The sequence below is a fragment of the Cryptotermes secundus genome, unplaced genomic scaffold (assembly GCF_002891405.2).
Source record: "Cryptotermes secundus unplaced genomic scaffold, Csec_1.0 scaffold816, whole genome shotgun sequence".
Lineage (NCBI taxonomy): Eukaryota > Metazoa > Arthropoda > Insecta > Blattodea > Kalotermitidae > Cryptotermes > Cryptotermes secundus.
The window spans coordinates 887,684-905,155 of record NW_019724601.1 but is presented as its reverse complement, the minus strand read 5'-3'; the positions used below and the strand labels follow the sequence as shown (position 1 = coordinate 905,155).

At 41.8% G+C, this 17,472-nt stretch overlaps 2 protein-coding genes across 2 annotated transcripts in view; one reads left to right on the top strand and one right to left on the bottom strand.

The window, feature by feature from the left end:
- Positions 1-928: 928 nt before the first annotated feature.
- LOC111862442 (tyrosine-protein phosphatase Lar) overlaps positions 929-17,472 on the top strand; it is an 805,060-nt gene continuing 788,516 nt past the window's right edge. The window contains exon 1 of the mRNA XM_023847834.2: positions 929-1,497. The gene's annotated coding sequence lies outside the window, so the exon portion shown is untranslated. The remainder of the gene's footprint in view (positions 1,498-17,472) is intronic.
- The window catches only part of LOC111862469 (uncharacterized protein DDB_G0271670-like), a 166,141-nt gene continuing 163,305 nt past the window's right edge, over positions 14,637-17,472 (bottom strand). The window contains exon 3 of the mRNA XM_023847931.1: positions 14,637-14,713. Within this exon, the coding sequence (XP_023703699.1) occupies positions 14,637-14,713 (77 nt within the window). The remainder of the gene's footprint in view (positions 14,714-17,472) is intronic.

Here is a 17,472-nt window from a genome sequence, read left to right as displayed (position 1 = left end):
ACACAATAGGGACCCGGCCGATATTCGAAATGGGCACCTCCCGAAAGGAAGTCAATAATTTTGCCGCTGAGTTAAGTTCCTTGGTATCTTCTCATATCATTTGTCACTCTAAGTTTTCAATGAGAGAGGACTTCGCTAAGTAACGTAAGAATCAGACATTGTAAGCCTATTCCCAATTACCGACATTGTAAACAAAGAAGACGAGAGGGGCTGGACATGTGGGACGCATGGGAGATCAGAAATTCATTCAAAATTTACATAAAGGAACCTGAAGAACAGGGTGACCCAGTTATACACCCATGCACTGGGTTCCATTTTGTCACCTCCTACGTCTTGCAGGACTATGGTGGAAGTATTCTATCCCACTTCCACACAGGAGTTTCTTTATCAGCCGAACTCCGATCTTCATTACAGAACCTCTGGTCGGATCCAACAGAAAACATAATTTCCATCGTTATATCCCAACAGTACTTCGGTTCTTGCTTACGTATTCTTTGCCTCGGGAACCTGTTTACCAAGTCGTTGCCCAGAAAAGAACGTCTACTCTGGCTCCGCTATTCATGCTTTCAGGCGTTGTGTCAATAGTAAAAGCAATTATCTAAGGCAGTATTTCTGGTTGAAAGTAACAAATGTTGTGTTGGAACCGCAAACCCAATTCGATTTACAATTTTTGAAAAACGACATGAGGGGGAAAGAAGCGATTTATACAATTGCGAAGAAGGGTGGCAGCTGAGTGTATGTGAAGAGATTTGAAGTGAAGACTTGATGGTGGTGGCTGCAGCAGAGGGAGGGGTATGATAGAGAAGGGAAGTGGGGAGCCATTGCGACTGCGGTATCCATTGCTTTAGGGTTGATGTGGAGGGGTAGGGAGTGAGTAGAGAGCGCGGGATTCTCTCTGCTATCAGTAGAGCCAGGGTCGACAGCGGCTGGAGGTTGCGCAGTGTTTCGATCTGCCGTAGCGTTCTTCTTCATCTTAACTTTGAAAACAACAAAGTTATTATATACTCTCTACTTGTAAATAAATGTACGAGTTAGACGTTGTCAGTGATGATGTTAGCGTGTATTTGAATTCGAGTGACATTAGTTTTAAATATAACATTCCAAGTGTTACGTAAATAAACTTAATAACAAGTAGAATTGATATTAAATGTGGTAATTATTATTGTTAGTTTAAAACATTTAATTTTCTGGTAAAGAAAATAATATAAATATCAAAAAGGCAATGACATTTTTCAAATATAAAAATTTATTGTCATTTGAAGAAAGTGGAATATTTTGACCAAGAGAACTTAGTAGTGACCTTTAAATTCTGAATGCTGTATCAATAAAAAGGGGTGGGAGATAGGAAGATACAGGATATTACAACATTTTTAAGTTGAATTAGAATTGTTGGTTATAGTAAAATGTTGCGTGTTAGTGATTTGTGTTAAGTGTCGTGTGTTTAATTGGTGTCGTCATTCAATGCAGAACAGCTTCACATTCACCGAAGGAAAACAGGTGTGTTTACGTCACATAATGTCTTGCATGCGTGTTGTAGATGTTTACAATTGTTTCGTTGCCATTGTGACGTTAAGGAAGAAACAGACGACTCTGTTATCACGTGGCATTGTTTTCAGGCGTAATGGAGACGCGAGACAAAAACTGCCTTCTGTTTTCATCAACAGCTGCGCGTTCCTTTTTTTTTTTTTTTTTAATTTCAACGCAACAAAATTTATATAAGGTTGTCTGTTCGTGGGCACCGAAAAGGGGTGGTGGTAAACCAAGTATATCTCCCCCGCATTTAAAAAAAAAATCTGTTAAAAAAAGAAGGAAATAAGCCAGTTACCGGAAATTAAAATTATTAAAAATGTGCTTTTTACCTTGAAAATTCTAGGGCGATCAATATATTATAGTATTAAACGGCATATATTTAAGATTATAAGCACGTTTCTTTAGTTTCCCTTCCCCTTATTAAACTGGCTCCCCCCCACATTTCAAGAACAAGATTGGGAAACTGCAACCCATGCTGGGTTATATAGGTTTCCATGCGTGTTTCTCGTCAAATACTCACTAGCGGACGCATATCTACTACTCCGTGGCTTTAGCCCGCAAGCGAACTATACCGACCGAGCGACTGCCGCTTGTCGGCGAAGTTGGGGAAGCACATTTGTATGATAAGTTCAAACGAAGTTGTACCTGTGCTCTAATTAAGCTACACACCATGAAAATTTGTAGGGAAATGGAGGTGTAGCTCCACCGTTATTGACCACCGCGGCAATAGATGGAGATGAGTGATTAGTTTCACGCCTCGGCCGCTCTACTTCTTGGGAAAGAACCCTCGTTACACATTGAGTAGGGGTCTGGATGGGCCTCATAACCGATCTGCACGCTCTCAAAAGTCCAGTCTGGTAGCTGTAAGAAGACATGAATCTCTTGCCCCTCCTGGGGTTTGAACTCCCAGCCTTTAGCCTATTCGTTGTACAGACTGATTTAGTCCGGCTTCGATACTTGTGATAGTGTTAATATTTATGGAAAATCCGTTGCCTAACAACTTTCTGAGTCCGGATAACTCAGTCAGTATAACGACTGCTCAAGGGTTGGACGACCGAATAATCGGGATTCGATTCTCAGCAGGGTCACGTGACTATTCTCCATAACATCCAGACCACCTCTGGAGCCCATCCAGCCTCCTGTAAAACTGTTAACGGGGGCTGTTTCCCAGGAGGTAAATCGGCCAGGGCCTGAAGCTGAACACTCACCTCTAACTAGTGTCGAGCTCAAGAGCGGTGGAGCTAACCTCTAACCTTGGGCCGCGCCAAAGCTCAAGCGGTTAGTTGCTGGCTTCTGGTCAAGTGGAATTTGTGGTGGATAAAGTGGCGCTGGGGCAGGTTTTCTCCGAGTACTTCGGTTTCCCCTGCCAATCTTCATTCCACCAATTGCTTCACAATCACCCTCACCCATCATCTGGGGCTGGTACAATAGGCCAGAAGTGGCCGCAGTACAAGGGACTTAGTCCCACCCCACTAGCAATGAAAATAAACCTATCCTTGTCGCTTTCTTATAACATCTGGGCAAGGAGGACTTAGAAAACACAGTTCTTCTATTTTTGCGTTCTTGTTTGTTTCTGCGGGAACATGTTTACTGAGTCGTTGCCTAGTAACGGCTATGCACGCTACAAGTGGGCCTGAGCTGTGAGCTCGAGCAACGGAACCCTACAGCGAGGTATGTCTGTGCTGTGCCCTGGTGATGCGCCCAGCGCAGCGGTATTCGCGCTGTCCTCCGTCAGAGCCACTCGGAATGCTTTGAGTGACTTTATCAAGCAGGACGGAGGGAGAACACGTGTTCGCCGCCTTGTGGTTCCGAACTCGCTCTTCAGTCCTGTTAGGACGTAAAGCGAACAAAAATAAACCAATCTTGTTAAACACGCGGTGAAGGAAAGGCCTCTCCGTCACACCCGCCGATTTATATGCGAGGGTTCACTTTAAACAAAGTGGAAAAGTTTGTTGTAACGACATTTTTAACTATAAACATCTTATCTCTACTTTATGTAGCTCTTTGGCTTTACTTCCAGTCATTGTATGTACAAGCTGTCCTTGTAACAGGCCCTGGAGGCCCATAGGGTTGTAAGACGTCGAGTCTGCCTCATTTTCTCTAGACAGTCGGCTCACAGATGGCGGTGAGGTTGTCAGCCTTACGCGCCGGCCGCACTTTCCTCCCAGGAAGATTCCTGGTACTCATTTCTGTTAGAGGCTGAGTCGACCTCAGGGCCATAGTGCGACCGGAAGGATTAGGTCAACTGAAAAATTCTCCTAATAGGACTAGAACCGCGATCCTTCCTGCTTGTAGCATAGTGCCTCAACCAACTACGCTACTATGTGCCCTCATAGAAAATACTAGCTATAGGTAAAGTCATCTATGGGCTTAATTAATTAAGCATCATACCATGAAAATGTGCGCGTAGTAGCTCAGTCGGTATATTGACTAGGCTAAGGGCTGGACGACTGAGGAATCGGGTTTCGATTACGGGCGGGGCAAGAAAATTTGTTTTCCCTATAACTTCCATTCTTTTCATATAATGAGTACCGGGGGTTGTTTCCCCGGATGTAAAACGGCCGGGGCGTGGATCTGACATATCACGTCCATCTAGTGCCGAAGTTAAGGATGGAAGAATTATAAAATATGGAGGAAATACGTTCCTCCGAAACGTCAGTTAACTTTTACGGGGCTGCAAAGCATCTTCAGGAACATGTAGATGTTTGTTTAGTGGGGATGTAAGACCCAATGCAATTGCTACTGGATTTAGCTGACACACAATTATATATATCATATTAAACTACACGGCGTCACAGTCCACTGTTTGTAATCATCGATGCGAGGGACCTCATATCTAACACTCGGTTATGCCCTTCACAGGCGAGGCTTGTCATTTTCCAGGATTAATTACACGTTGTGATGTGCCTTCAACGTGTTTATGTGGAGCAGTCTCCTGCCATGGACAGCGTGTCCTGCATTGACAGGTAGAGAGGCATTCAATCGAATTATTCTATAATTCCAGTCCGGAACAATAGCCGTTTGAAACCACAAAGTGCACGGAATCCTTTTGCAATGATGTGGCCAGCAGGCAAGTGGGGCAATAAATCTAACAGTTCCATAACTAACTGTATGATGTTGTACGGTTATTGAAACGTTGATAGTCGCTCAGCTTGTCAAGATACTTACGATAATTATAGAGCACAAAACTATAATATTTCCTGTGGTTCTGTATGGATGTGGAACTTGGTCTCTGACATTAAGGGAGGGACATAGACTGAGGGTGTTTGAGAACAGGGTGTTTAGGAGAATATTTGGACCGAAGAGATATGAAGTGACAGGAGGTTGGAGAAAACTGCATAATGAGGAGCTTCATAACTTGTACTCTTCTCCAAGTATAATTAGAATGCTCAAGTCGAGGAGGATGAAATGGGCAGGGCATGTAGCACAAATAAGGGAGATGAATGCATATAGGATATTGGTGGAAAACCCGGAAGGATGGAGACCACAGGGAATACCAAGGCGTATGTGGGTGAACAATATTAAAATGGATCTCATACAGATAGAATGGGATTGTATAGATTAGATTGATCTGGCCCAGGATAGGGACCAGTGGAAGGCTCGGTTCCATAAAATGCTGGGAAGTTCTTCAGTAGCTGCACAATTGGCGGCTTCTCAAGAAGGGCTCAGCTCCATGAGTAAGTGATAGAGCACAGAAGATCGATTATCGTGAACAAGATATAAAAGCTTGTGCCAATGGAACAATTAGGGATTCTAAAGCGTTCTGACGCTGTTGTGTAATGCACAGAAGTACTGGGTTTTGGGACTTTTCCCATCGCCCGGTATTCTAGAAGATAGGAAACGTAATTTTTTCTATTTTCTACAAATATTTTGTTTCTGGACATTATTCATCATCCTGTTTTTATCTAAAACAAACGTTTCGGAGACTGGATTTTGTTTCCGTCCGTAGATAGGGACTAGCTCCATCGATTGGGTTCAAATGAGTAGGTTTTACCTGAAGACGGAGACAGAATTCAGAATCCGAAACTTTGTGTTTCTAAATAAAAACAGGATTATGGATAATGTCCAGAAACATAATATTAGTGGATTCATTATCGTCTTTAAAAAAAGCTGATTATTCGGTTGTATCCTGAGTCATTAGGATCGACTCCGCATCTAGACACAGAAGAAATATATTTGAAGAGCACTGTCTTCTGAGATATAATGCTGTGCAGTCCGTTGAAAGTCAACCGACGTTTCGGAGGAACGTATCATCTCGATTTTTAGGGTCGAATAAGCAAGATACCAGCATGAAAACACCCTGAAGATGGAGGTGATGTGTAGCATAGTGCCTCAAGAAACTACGCTACCGCGTGCCCCTAATTAATTAAGCACAAGGACAAATTTGCTTTTTTATTTATGTGCTTTTTGCATATTTTTATATGTATACACATCTCAGTGTGATTATGTAGTGACGGGAACTTGTAACCACATGTACAGGAATGAAGCTTCTGGCACGGTGTAATACTATTCATTATGGTGCTTTAACCCAGAGAAGCGTAATATGAACATTATTTTTCAGTGTACAGATTAATTTTTAGCCTCATACGTAATTATATATAGGAATGGAGAGCGGTGAAATGAGTATTGTAACATGTAGACTTGTTGCTGGGCAAAAACCAAGAGATAAGCAAATATACAACAGCCGTTACTGAGTAACGGCTTCGCACACATATTCCCGCGGCATCAATTGAACCACAACAATGAAGAACAGTGTTTTCTGTGTGGTCCGTGCCGAGATGTTATAAGCGGGACAAGTTGGGAGCTGCAGTCATTCATTGGAGTGGAGTCTGTTGATGAGTGACTTAGTCTTGAGTTGCTTTAGCTGAGGCCTAGAACATTTCGGGAAACCAGAGTATTGGGAACTTCCTGCCGTTGGAAGCCACTACCGAACAACGGCTAGTGAAGACTGAGAAGACTTTATGTGTGCCGTCCTTACAGTGATATTTTGTAGTATGTAACTCATAGTCATTTGTAGTTACGCTCCGTTAAGCGTCCAATAAATTCTGTCACCAATCCAAACCCTTGTGTAGTCAATCACGTGACAGTATGTTGTCAACAGAAGTGTAATATCAAGTTTTATCAACAGAGACCAGTATTGCATATTACAGCTTCCGCCGGAAGTGATATAATTTCCTTCTTTTAAATTAATGTCACTATACAGAGATTGTCGTGGTAAGAAAACTATATAACTCGCATATATTTTATTTCATAAGGCACTAGTGTACTATGGCGTCTTTATTAGTTGCAGAGAAACTCGGCTGGCAACTAATGTCAACTTCTTCTCTCCCCTACCCCCGTCCAGCAATCGATATGCCGTGTTGCGTGATACAAGAGTTTGACCGTGAGTCCGGCACAATGTTTTAACTGATTGAAACTCTCCGCTTTATACCATCTAATCAGAAATACATAGTCAATGCTTATTACCTCTAAATACTTCCATGTGGATAATGCTATATGACGTACGGCAGTCATGGCAAATAGTGTTTAAGAATAAAGATTTCAACCGCCTAAATTAACATATATTTTTACAGAATAGAATAATTAACATGCATCATTTTTCAGTGTAATATATTTTAAAGTACAATAATTTTATCACGATTTACAAGTAAAATTATATAAATAACTATTTTTGTGTGAGTCGTCTTAACAAGCTTGTCAGTAGCCAGATAATGAAAAGAAAACGAACTTCGTGGTTTTAGTCCGCAAGCGAACTATACTATTTAGGTGCTATTGCAAAGAAATAGCGGCTCCGGTCTAGAAAACCGAAATTAACGGCCGTGGGGATTCGTTTCGCTGACTACGCGACACACTCTATCCGCTAAAATTTGCACTAACTTCGCCGAAAAGCGGCGGTCGCTCGGTCGGCGAAGCTACATCATACAGAGTTGAATTGTGGAATGATACATGAGTGATGAATTGGAAAGGATTTGGAAGCAAGCAGTTTTGTCCTGATCAAGATATTATACTGGAAATTGACTGGAATGATGGAGGGAAATCACGAAAAGCCTCAGAATAGCCATCGTTCCGTCGGAGTTTCGAACCGAGCACCAACTAATAAGAGTATGCACATATGTTTTTGCATTCATTGCAAAACATGATGGCAAATCGAAACAAGGCGTGTATATGATGGCGAATAACTTATATAGCTAACAAGAAGAGAGGACACGCAGTAGCGTAGTTGGTTGAGGCATTACGCTACAAGCCGGAAGGTCGTGGGTTCGATTCCCGATGAGGTCATTTGATTTTTCAATTGATCTAATCCTTCCAGTCGCACTATGGTCCTGTGATCGACTCAATCTCTAACACAGTAGATTTGCCAAGTATTTTCCTGGGGCTAAAGGGAGACCGGAGCGTAAGGCTGACAACCTCACCGCCATCTGAGAGCCGACTGTCTAGAGAAAATGTGGGAGCCTCGAAGGCTCACAACCCTCTGGACCTCCGCGGCCTGTTACAGGGATGACTTTAAATTTCCACAGTAATTTGTTGAGAATGAAGTTTTTAAAACGTACTTAAGCTCGGTAACGTAAAGTAGCTGTATGCTGCTGCCTTCTAGGATAAGTAACTCCACTAAGCTGTCGCGATGAATACCTAACATATTCTTCTTCTTCTTCTTCTTCCACTGACAATGGAGTAATATAATAACACGCAGTCCAATATTACTTGAAATGGAGGTAGTGGAAAAAGAAGTTTTCTTCAGCTTTCTTCCCATTTCCCCTGCTAATCATCGATCCACCACTGTTTATGCTCATCTATCAACGCTCCCTGAAATGTATGGTAGCCCTGATCACGCAGCACATTATTACAACCTCGGGCTTTAATTTGGGGGCTTCATCTCTGACCCGGCACTTGACTGGTAGCGGTCTGAGGGGATTAGGTTTTGTGAAATGCTTGCGTTTTCTCTCTTGCGTTGACATTCTGTGTATTGGCAGCCCCAGAACTGCCTGGTAGGACAAACGCAGGCCGAGAGCGATAAGACTTCCCTGAGAGTTACACACGCAAATAGGCGATTATCAGAATGAAACATTTCAATTAGGCCATTGGGCCAATAATACAGTTTTATTACCGATTAAGCGTAAATGCCGATAATACGGTTGTTTCCCTGTTAGGTCAGCATTAGTTTCGTTGTCAAAATTTGTACGTACTCTTACATATTTACGCAGAACAATTCTATTGTGAATATTGCCGCGCGGGTTGGCATAGCGGTAACGATCGAGACACGTAATGTGTAGTTACTCGGTTCGAGCCTCGATTTACAGACTACTAAAGGTAGCAGTTGATCTACCAGACTGTACTGTGTCACATCCCGTAAGACAGTAATTATACGCCTTCCCTTCAGATGAGGCTGATGTATCCGAGATTGTGTTACTAAGCATTTTGATTCGTGTGTTCCGTCTGTGGAGATTCTGCAACTTTGCGCGCTGAACTGACTGCGTGGACCATACGTGATTTTACTGTCAGATGGATCCCCAGAAAATCTGTTTCCATCACCATAAAATTTCTTTGATCGAGAGAGAATTTGAATTTCCCAGACACGATAATACTGCAGACCACGTACCCGAGAATTATTCTTTTTTTTGGGGGGGGGGGAATTCGGTGTGGAGAAAATATACTGGACTCGGTCTCTTTTCTGGTCTACCCATTTTATACTCCAGCAGACACAACAAGAATTGAAAGAACTTCAGTTTGGAGCAAACTTTGCCTACAAATTCGTTTTTTTAGATGTTGCGGTGTTTCAAAGGAGCATCTTGCTTGCATCTCCAGGTTCGAAATGAGTGCGAATATGATTAGGGCTATATCGAATGTTACGGATTGTAAGTACGAGAAGCGGAGCCTCTACTAAATATTTAACGTGTATATCCGTTGCTAGAAAACAGCTAGTTAAACACCTTTCAGCGAAGAAAAATTCTTGGCAACAACAGGGAAAGGACTTTCAAACACCGCGCAACAGACCTGTAAACAGCCTTCAGCTTGATGGGTTACAACAAGATCAGACGTAAATTGCTAGGGAACGAGCAGTAAACAAATTTCTTAAAAAATACAGGTATTTTCTATGTGGTCCGTGCGGACGCTATATAACGAAGTTTACCTACACCGCTACCCTGCGGGTCGTAGAAGGCGACGAAAGAGGAAGTTGGGTTAAGAAAACAGTTCAAGGCAGTTGAGAGACTAGTGCTGAGTGCAGTGCAGTTGAGACTTCTGCAAGGTTCAAGAGAAGATTATAAGAACAGTGAAGATAACGGACTGACAGACAGAATCCAACAGCAGAGTTCCGGAGGCTATCAACGAAGATTAGAATTGAAGTGTCCAATACTTTAATTTATTTGTTATTTTTACAGAAATAATTTGGAGTGTTAAGATTGTTTGTAGTTACGACTGGTAGTTATCCAGTAAAGCGAAGGAAAGACCTCGTCTTATTCACTAAGACACGTGACAATATAAGGAGTCAGTAAGATTTCAGAGAAATATTCCACTTGGATACATATTTTTTCCAAACATTTTGTTTACCATTTTACATACGTTGTTTTCTCTTCGTTGTACAGTCCATTTCGATGCTTCAAAATTATTAACTTTACAATATTAACGTTGTACAAGTGGATACAAAATTATTTTCACAAAATATTCGTTAAAAAAATGGAGAAATACTTCAAGTCGCACTTGAGTCTTATGTAGACGCTCTTGTAATTCTCGCATGAAGGTTTTTGTTTATTGCTAGTGGGGTGGGACTAAGTCCCTTGCACTGCGGCCACTTCTGGCCTATTGTACCAGCCCCAGATGATAGGTGAGGGTGATTGTGGGGCAATTGGTGGAATGAAGAGTGACAGGGGAAACCGAAGTACTCAGAGAAAACCTGCCCCAGCGCCACTTTGTCCTCCACAAATCCCACTTGATCAAACCCGGGATCGAACCCGGGCCGCCGCTGTGGGAAGCCAGCGACTAACCGCTTGAGCTATGGCGCGGCCAAATCGCACTAAGACGAGTAGAAGAGAAGGTAGAAAGGAATAGTCGAGGTTGAAGTGAGGGACAGCTTGGTTCAGGGATGGGAGGGAAAGAAGTGTACCATTTTGTTAAAAGGTTCCCAGGCTCTGCTCGCTTATCTTTCAGCGTGAAATTGAAGATATTAGAATGGTTATAAGCAGTGGCTTGAGACAGGGACTGCGAGGTTATGGTTTTATGAATTAATGTCGGCTGTACATATAATTTTGACTTTGCGGTGGAGGTTCATAGGGTTGTGAGACGTCGAGACTCTCGCATTTTCTTTAGACAATCGGCTCACAAATGACGGCGAGTTTTCCAGCCTTACGCGCCAGTCGCCCTTTACACCCAGGAAATTTCTTGGTACTCATTTCTGTTGAAGAATAAGTCAACCGCAGAGTCATAATGCGACTGGAAACGTTAGGCCAACTGAAAAATCCAATAACCGCATCAGGAATCGAATCCAAGGCTTTCCGGCTTGTAACATTAGTGCCTCAACCAACTACCCTACCGCATACCCCGTTTGGCCTTTGCTACACGTAGATTTACTTCATTTTACTTAAATCGGACTGCATGAGAAGGACGCAATACCGACATGAACTTGGGGATAATCACAATGTTCGCTTGAAGACGGAGGAAAACCAAGAGAGCGCAGTCAAGGTCAATCGGATATAATAAATTATGTGCATTGTTTTATAACCAATTCTTTTAAGATTACTATATTGTTGTAAAAATAAATTTAATTTTTATTGTAAAATACAAAATTCTTAACGTAATATGAGCATAGTCATTGAAGATCAATGTAATAATAATTTCGTATCTCTGCTGCTCTGTATCTATCTTCGTTTCTTCTCTCTTCCAACATTCAGTCAGTCACTGAGAATTCGCTTTGTCTTAAAGTAGCATAAACACAACCTCTACCATGCGGTGGTTGTCATGGTAACTATTCATCTGTTGTTACGGCACGAACGCATAATTATCGACGAAGTCAAGAGACATTCTTCCTACCAAGAGCATATTGCCGACTCCATTTAATTTTCAAATAAATTTTCTTTTATTCTTGTGTATATCCTTGTTCAGTAACATAATTAACCCTTTGAACAATGATTTCCATTTAAATAATATATAATAATTCAGTTCGTTCCTTACAGGAAACATATTATGTCTCCGCTACAAAGCCCACCCGGTTGATGCTGTTTAGGGAAACAGTCGCTGTTTATTGTTAGAACCGTAGGGAACACACAGATACACTGTGGGCAGAATATATAGCAATTCTGTCCGTACCTCACAGGAAACACATTACGTTTCCGCTACAAAGCCCAACCGGTTAATGCTGTTTAGGGAAACAGTTGCTGTTTATTGTGAGAACCATACGGAACACACAGATGCACTGTGTGGGCAGAATATATAGCAATTCAGTCCATACCTCACAGGAAACACATTACGTCTTCATAACGAAGACCAACCGGTGAATGTTGTTTGGTGAAACAGTCACTGTTTATTGTGAGAGCCATACGGAACACACAGATACACTCTGTGGGGAGAATGCAGAGTTTTAGTATGTTCACGCAGGTGGTATTAATAATGACCACTAGGCTTTGAAGTATTAAATACGTATCACATAATTTCACAGTCTCACGTGCAGTACGTCTATCCATAACACTTACTAAAAGTTATACGGAAGCACAGCAGCTTCCTCATTTTTAATTTATAATTTTAAAACATCTGATTATGACCTTATACATCGAAACATGTATTGAATAACTTTTATTAAGTTAAAATCTATACGATGTGTAAAACGTTTGAAGTGAATAACTTCTAGCAAGTTTTATATAAACACATGTTGCACGTGAGACTGTGAAACCATCTGATAATAAATGAAGTGCAGCAGAATGCTACAATATAATATTATCAAATATGCCACTAACTTTCCGAGCAATGTGGCTCAGTCACTAACCCTTTATTATTATTTCGGAAGTACCCAGTTTGAATTTCGTCGCTACGCCAATTATCCTGAGACATGTTCTTGGTATTCCTCTGCCATTGCGAGAAAATGTCACACGGTAATTCTCATCAGGTCACAACTGCTCTATGCGACGTCCTTTCCAAATTAGTGTTCAATTTAATTTATTTATAGCGTCGTTAAATAAACAGAAATCACGTGACTAAAATGTTGTCTCACAAAGACCCCATGTTACTTTGTATTTCTTGAAAAATTAATTTATATACGCCATCAAAAAATATATGATTTTATTAAACATAAAATTTCGCTAGCTTTTTCACAAAATTCCACAATTGAACGTAGCCAGAGATACTTTTTTTTAGTCAAAAGAATCCATGAATTGAAGGAACAAATTTCAGAAATATCTGTGTAGCTTCCCTGCTTTGTGAGGTGATGTAAGAGCCTTGGAAATACTAATCTCTGTGTCCACGCCGTTAGAACAGGACGTCGGAGAGCCACACACGATATTCCCCCCACATCACGTGGTCAGAAGGAAAGAGGAATCGCTGAATTATCCACAAGTATCGATTGTAGCTGTATCTCACGAAAATGATTTCGGATCGATAGTGCTGTTGCTACTGCACTCCTTCCACTGTGTGAACGAGCTTACATCATCGGCAGTCAGTGACGTAGACCGTTACGTCATTACCAGAATGTTACTAAACTCTGTTATCAACAGACTTCCGTTATTCGTATGCTTCTTGGTGGGAAATTCAGAGATACACTGCATTTTTCTCCCATAAATTTTTGCACGAAAGGCATAAAATTTTGTAGAATAAATAGAATTATCCGACGCCCAATATCCTTTATTGCTTTTTCTGAAATTCTTGTCGGTTTTAGCACTATGAATTGAATACTAAATTTGTATTTCATTGTTTTTAAATTTTAAATTTATACTTTGATGAATATGCTTCCGATCTCGGTTAGTAAGTACTTTACTCTTTCCAAGAAACAGGCGGATATAACTCAGATTGGCTCACAGAAGTTTTCTTTCTGTCAGTGAGTAATTCAGTATCACCACCAGTTATCCTCGGCACGCGAAGGCCGACATAAAATTGGAGTGAAGTTACAGTTCAGCAGTTGGCAGTACTGATAAGTTTAATTGTGTAGAATCGCTTGACTATGCGATTCCATAATCTTGTGTAAATTAGCCATCGAGATTCAGTTTGTATTGCTGTTGCTGTAAGTGTTTCACTGGCGCAGTTTGTAAAACATTTGAGAATTTGGATAGACTTGAAAGGATTCTGACAGTGGTGTATACTGTACTTCTTTTGGCTTGGTTTGGACTTCATCCATCGTCTGGTATGTAAAAGACAAAAGACCACGACGTTTCGGAGACTGGTTCTGTCTCCGTCTTCAGGTGGGCAGGGAAGGATAAACCTACTCAGTTGGGCCCGTTAGAAAGAGCTAGTCTCAATCACTCAATTACAATCCAGTGATTGAGACTAGGTCAGACAGATCCAGTCTCCGAAACGTCGTGGTCTTTTGTCTTCTACATACCAGGCGTTGGATGAAGTCCAAAACAAACCAAAAGAAGTACATATGAGAATTTGCCCAGATGTTTCATGAAAATTATTTGATAAACCTGAATTTCGGAAATTATTGTGATGCACGATGAAATTTGAGTTAAGTGTATATTCCAAAAAGAAGAATTGAAATTCTCCAATTCAGAGTGCCTGAGACCAAATAGATCTGGATTGTTAAAGTCACAGGTCTTGACCAAGCTCGTTTGTTTTGCATTTCCTACTCTCCTTCACTTCCACTTCCCCCTCTTCTTTATTCCCCTCTTCCATCCCACCACTTCCCTCCCTCCTTTCTCTTCCCGATTTTCTTCCATTTCGCGGCACAGGCAAACTAACTTGTTCCACTTGAAAAGTACCATTTTCTGAGATTTGACGTCGTGTATCTTGGTAGAAATTTACCGACGTTTCAGAGGGACGTACAGTCTCTATCTTCAGTGTCGATGGATAAACTAATCAAGCGACTAGAAAGAAGCAAGCAGAACTCTCTCTTTGCTGCCTGCCTCTTGCTGATTGTTTGCTTGGTTGTTTACCGAAACGTCGGTAAACTTCGACCAAACCAGACCACATCATACTCCAGACGGCAGTGTTCTTTTGTTTCCGAAGTCTCTGAGCGAGGGAATGGATGCCTTGAAGAACACATGTTCTGAAAACAATGAACAAAAATGGAACTGGAGCAAATGATTGGTAGACCTGTCATTGTTGCATTATGAACGGCCATTGAGCTTCCTAATGTGGTCAGTGCCAGACAAATATTACTTCAGTCTCGTACCTAGACGGCAGACCCAGTCTCCTACTAACATTTGTGGCATTATGGTATTGATCCTGTTGATACCGGGTGATTCATAGAGACGAGACCCAGATTAACCTTTTAAATTCCAGTGGTTTCTGTAATATAGCGTGTAGACCCGTTGCTGGGAAACGAACCCGAAACAACATTCACTCCTAGGTTACAGATTGAATTGCTATATATTCTTCCCACGCAGTGTATCTGTGTGTTCCGTATGGTTCTCGCAATAAACAGCGACTATTTCCCTAAACAACATTAACCGGTTGGGCTCTGTAGCGGAGACTTAATGTGTTTCCTGTGAGGTACGGACTGAATTGCTATATATTCTGCCCACCCAGCGTATTTGTGTGTTCCGCATGGTTCTCACATTAAACAGCGACTGTTTCCCTAAACAGCATTAACCGGTTGGGCTTTGTAGCGGAGACGTAATGTGTTTCCTGTGAGGTAGGAACTGAATTGCTATATATTCTGCCCACACAGTGTATCTGTGTGTTCCGTATGGTTCTCACAGTAAACAGCGGCTGTTTCCCTAAACAGCATTAACCGGTTGGGCTTTGTAGCGGAGACGTAACGTGTTTCCTGTGAGGTACGAACTGAATTGCTATATATTCTGCCCACACAGTGTATATGTGTTCCTTATGGTTCTCACAGTAAACAGCGGCTGTTTCCCTAAACAGCATTAACCGGTTGGGCTTTGTAGCGGAGACGTAACGTGTTTCCTGTGAGGTACGAACTGAATTGCTATATATTCTGCCCACACAGTGTATATGTGTTCCTTATGGTTCCCACAGTAAACAGCGGCTGTTTCCCTAAACAGCATTAACCGGTTGGGCTTTGTAGCGGAGACGAAATGTGTTCCCTGTGAGGTACGAATCAAATATATCATTTAGAATAAATTCACTTTTGAAACAAAAATTTGATCTTGGTGCCCAGATGGGGTTTGATACCGAGACTGACTGGTCGAATGTCCGTCGGTCGTAATGTGACTTTGGCTTTGACTCCGTTTTAAAAGTTTAGTAATTTTAAACGACGCAGTAATTTACCGATGAAAACGAAACTTGGCGCAAACATACCTCTGCAGATGTGGAGATGATTGGTTAACGAAGCTGTTGTTTTCCCTCCGCCTGGAAACATAGGTCGGTAGGACGTTCCGTGTTTGTAAATGCTGCAACCAGAATGGCAGGAGAGATCACGGAGTGAAGGAAATGGTGCGAACCGGGCACATAGGCGCCGGATCAGTGTTCCAAAATGCATAATGTTTCCAGGTTTAGTTTTTATCTCGTAAATTGTTGCTTGATTTATAATTCTAAATTATGGGCCCCTTCCGAGTGAATTATTTTATGTTGTGGTATTTCCGATAGGGCTTGTGCGACTCTGCTTCTGTAAACCCGAATTCGACAGGTTCTGTATTCGAATCCCGGCCGTGACTCCAGTTACTCTGACTGATAATAGTTTGGGTTTCTTGCCAATTATTCATTCATCAGTTATGCTACCATTCTGTCCTACAATACTGAAAGTGTCACAAAATAATCCATAAAACAATTACACTAATTTATTTATGGTTTGTTGCGCTGTAGGTTCCTCCGAAATGTTGGTAACTCTCGACCAGACTACACGGCGTTTCATTCAATAACGAGATAGGGGATTATCACTGCTCTTGCTATCGATACCTTGAAAATGGGGGCAGCAGATTATTGCGAATGTTGGAAATTATCTACCAGTCTACAGGAGGTTACATCTTAGAGGACAGAAATTTCCGTTTCGATATTTGAGGTTCTTGCTAAGGTGATTATGAGTATCCTGAAGATGGAGTTATCAGATTCCTCCGAAATATTCTGTAGTTAGTCAGTTATTTAGAGAGGGTGGGTTTCCCCATGCACCGCGACCAGTTTGATCTATTGTGCTTCCCTCTATGATATTCTACCCGTCTCTATACCCTACCGATAAATGGTGCGTACCATCAGTCCCGCTGAGCAAGCGAGTTCGGCCACTTGCTTAGTGGTGTCTATAATGCTTCCCCCATCTATCGGAGGCCTTAGAGACTATTGTTGGGCGTGAAACGTCCTGGAATTTGGCTCAGTGATCCCCTTTGGGGATGAGGTTCTTTTACGTGCCGTAAAGTTACGACACGGGACACACAGCTTAAAGTCCCTCCCGGAGGACTTGTTCCCTGAATTTTTCCGCCCTTAAAAATTCGACGACCTCCGCCGGGTATTTGAACCCAGGTACCAAGAGTCATGAGGTGGGAACGTTACCGCTAGACTACGGAGGCCGCTTGAAATATTTTGTAACTATGTACCAGACTACACGATATTAGTTCCCCCGAAGACAGAAATCTTCACAGTCGCCGCCCTTTGAAGCTCAAACCACACAAATATTTTCTCGAATACTTATCAACTGTCAACATTATTTCAGGTAGAACTCCGTGCGAGCCTGCAATGGGAATTGTAAGCCGTGGGTTTGGGTAATGTAGTGTGGGAAATACAGCGGCTGTACCCTCCCCCACTCCGCCACCTTCCAAAGTACCATCCCTTTTTATGATACCATTCATTTAGACATTACGATAAAACATTCCCCATTTTCCGAAACGAACAAGCATATTATCTGTTTTGGGG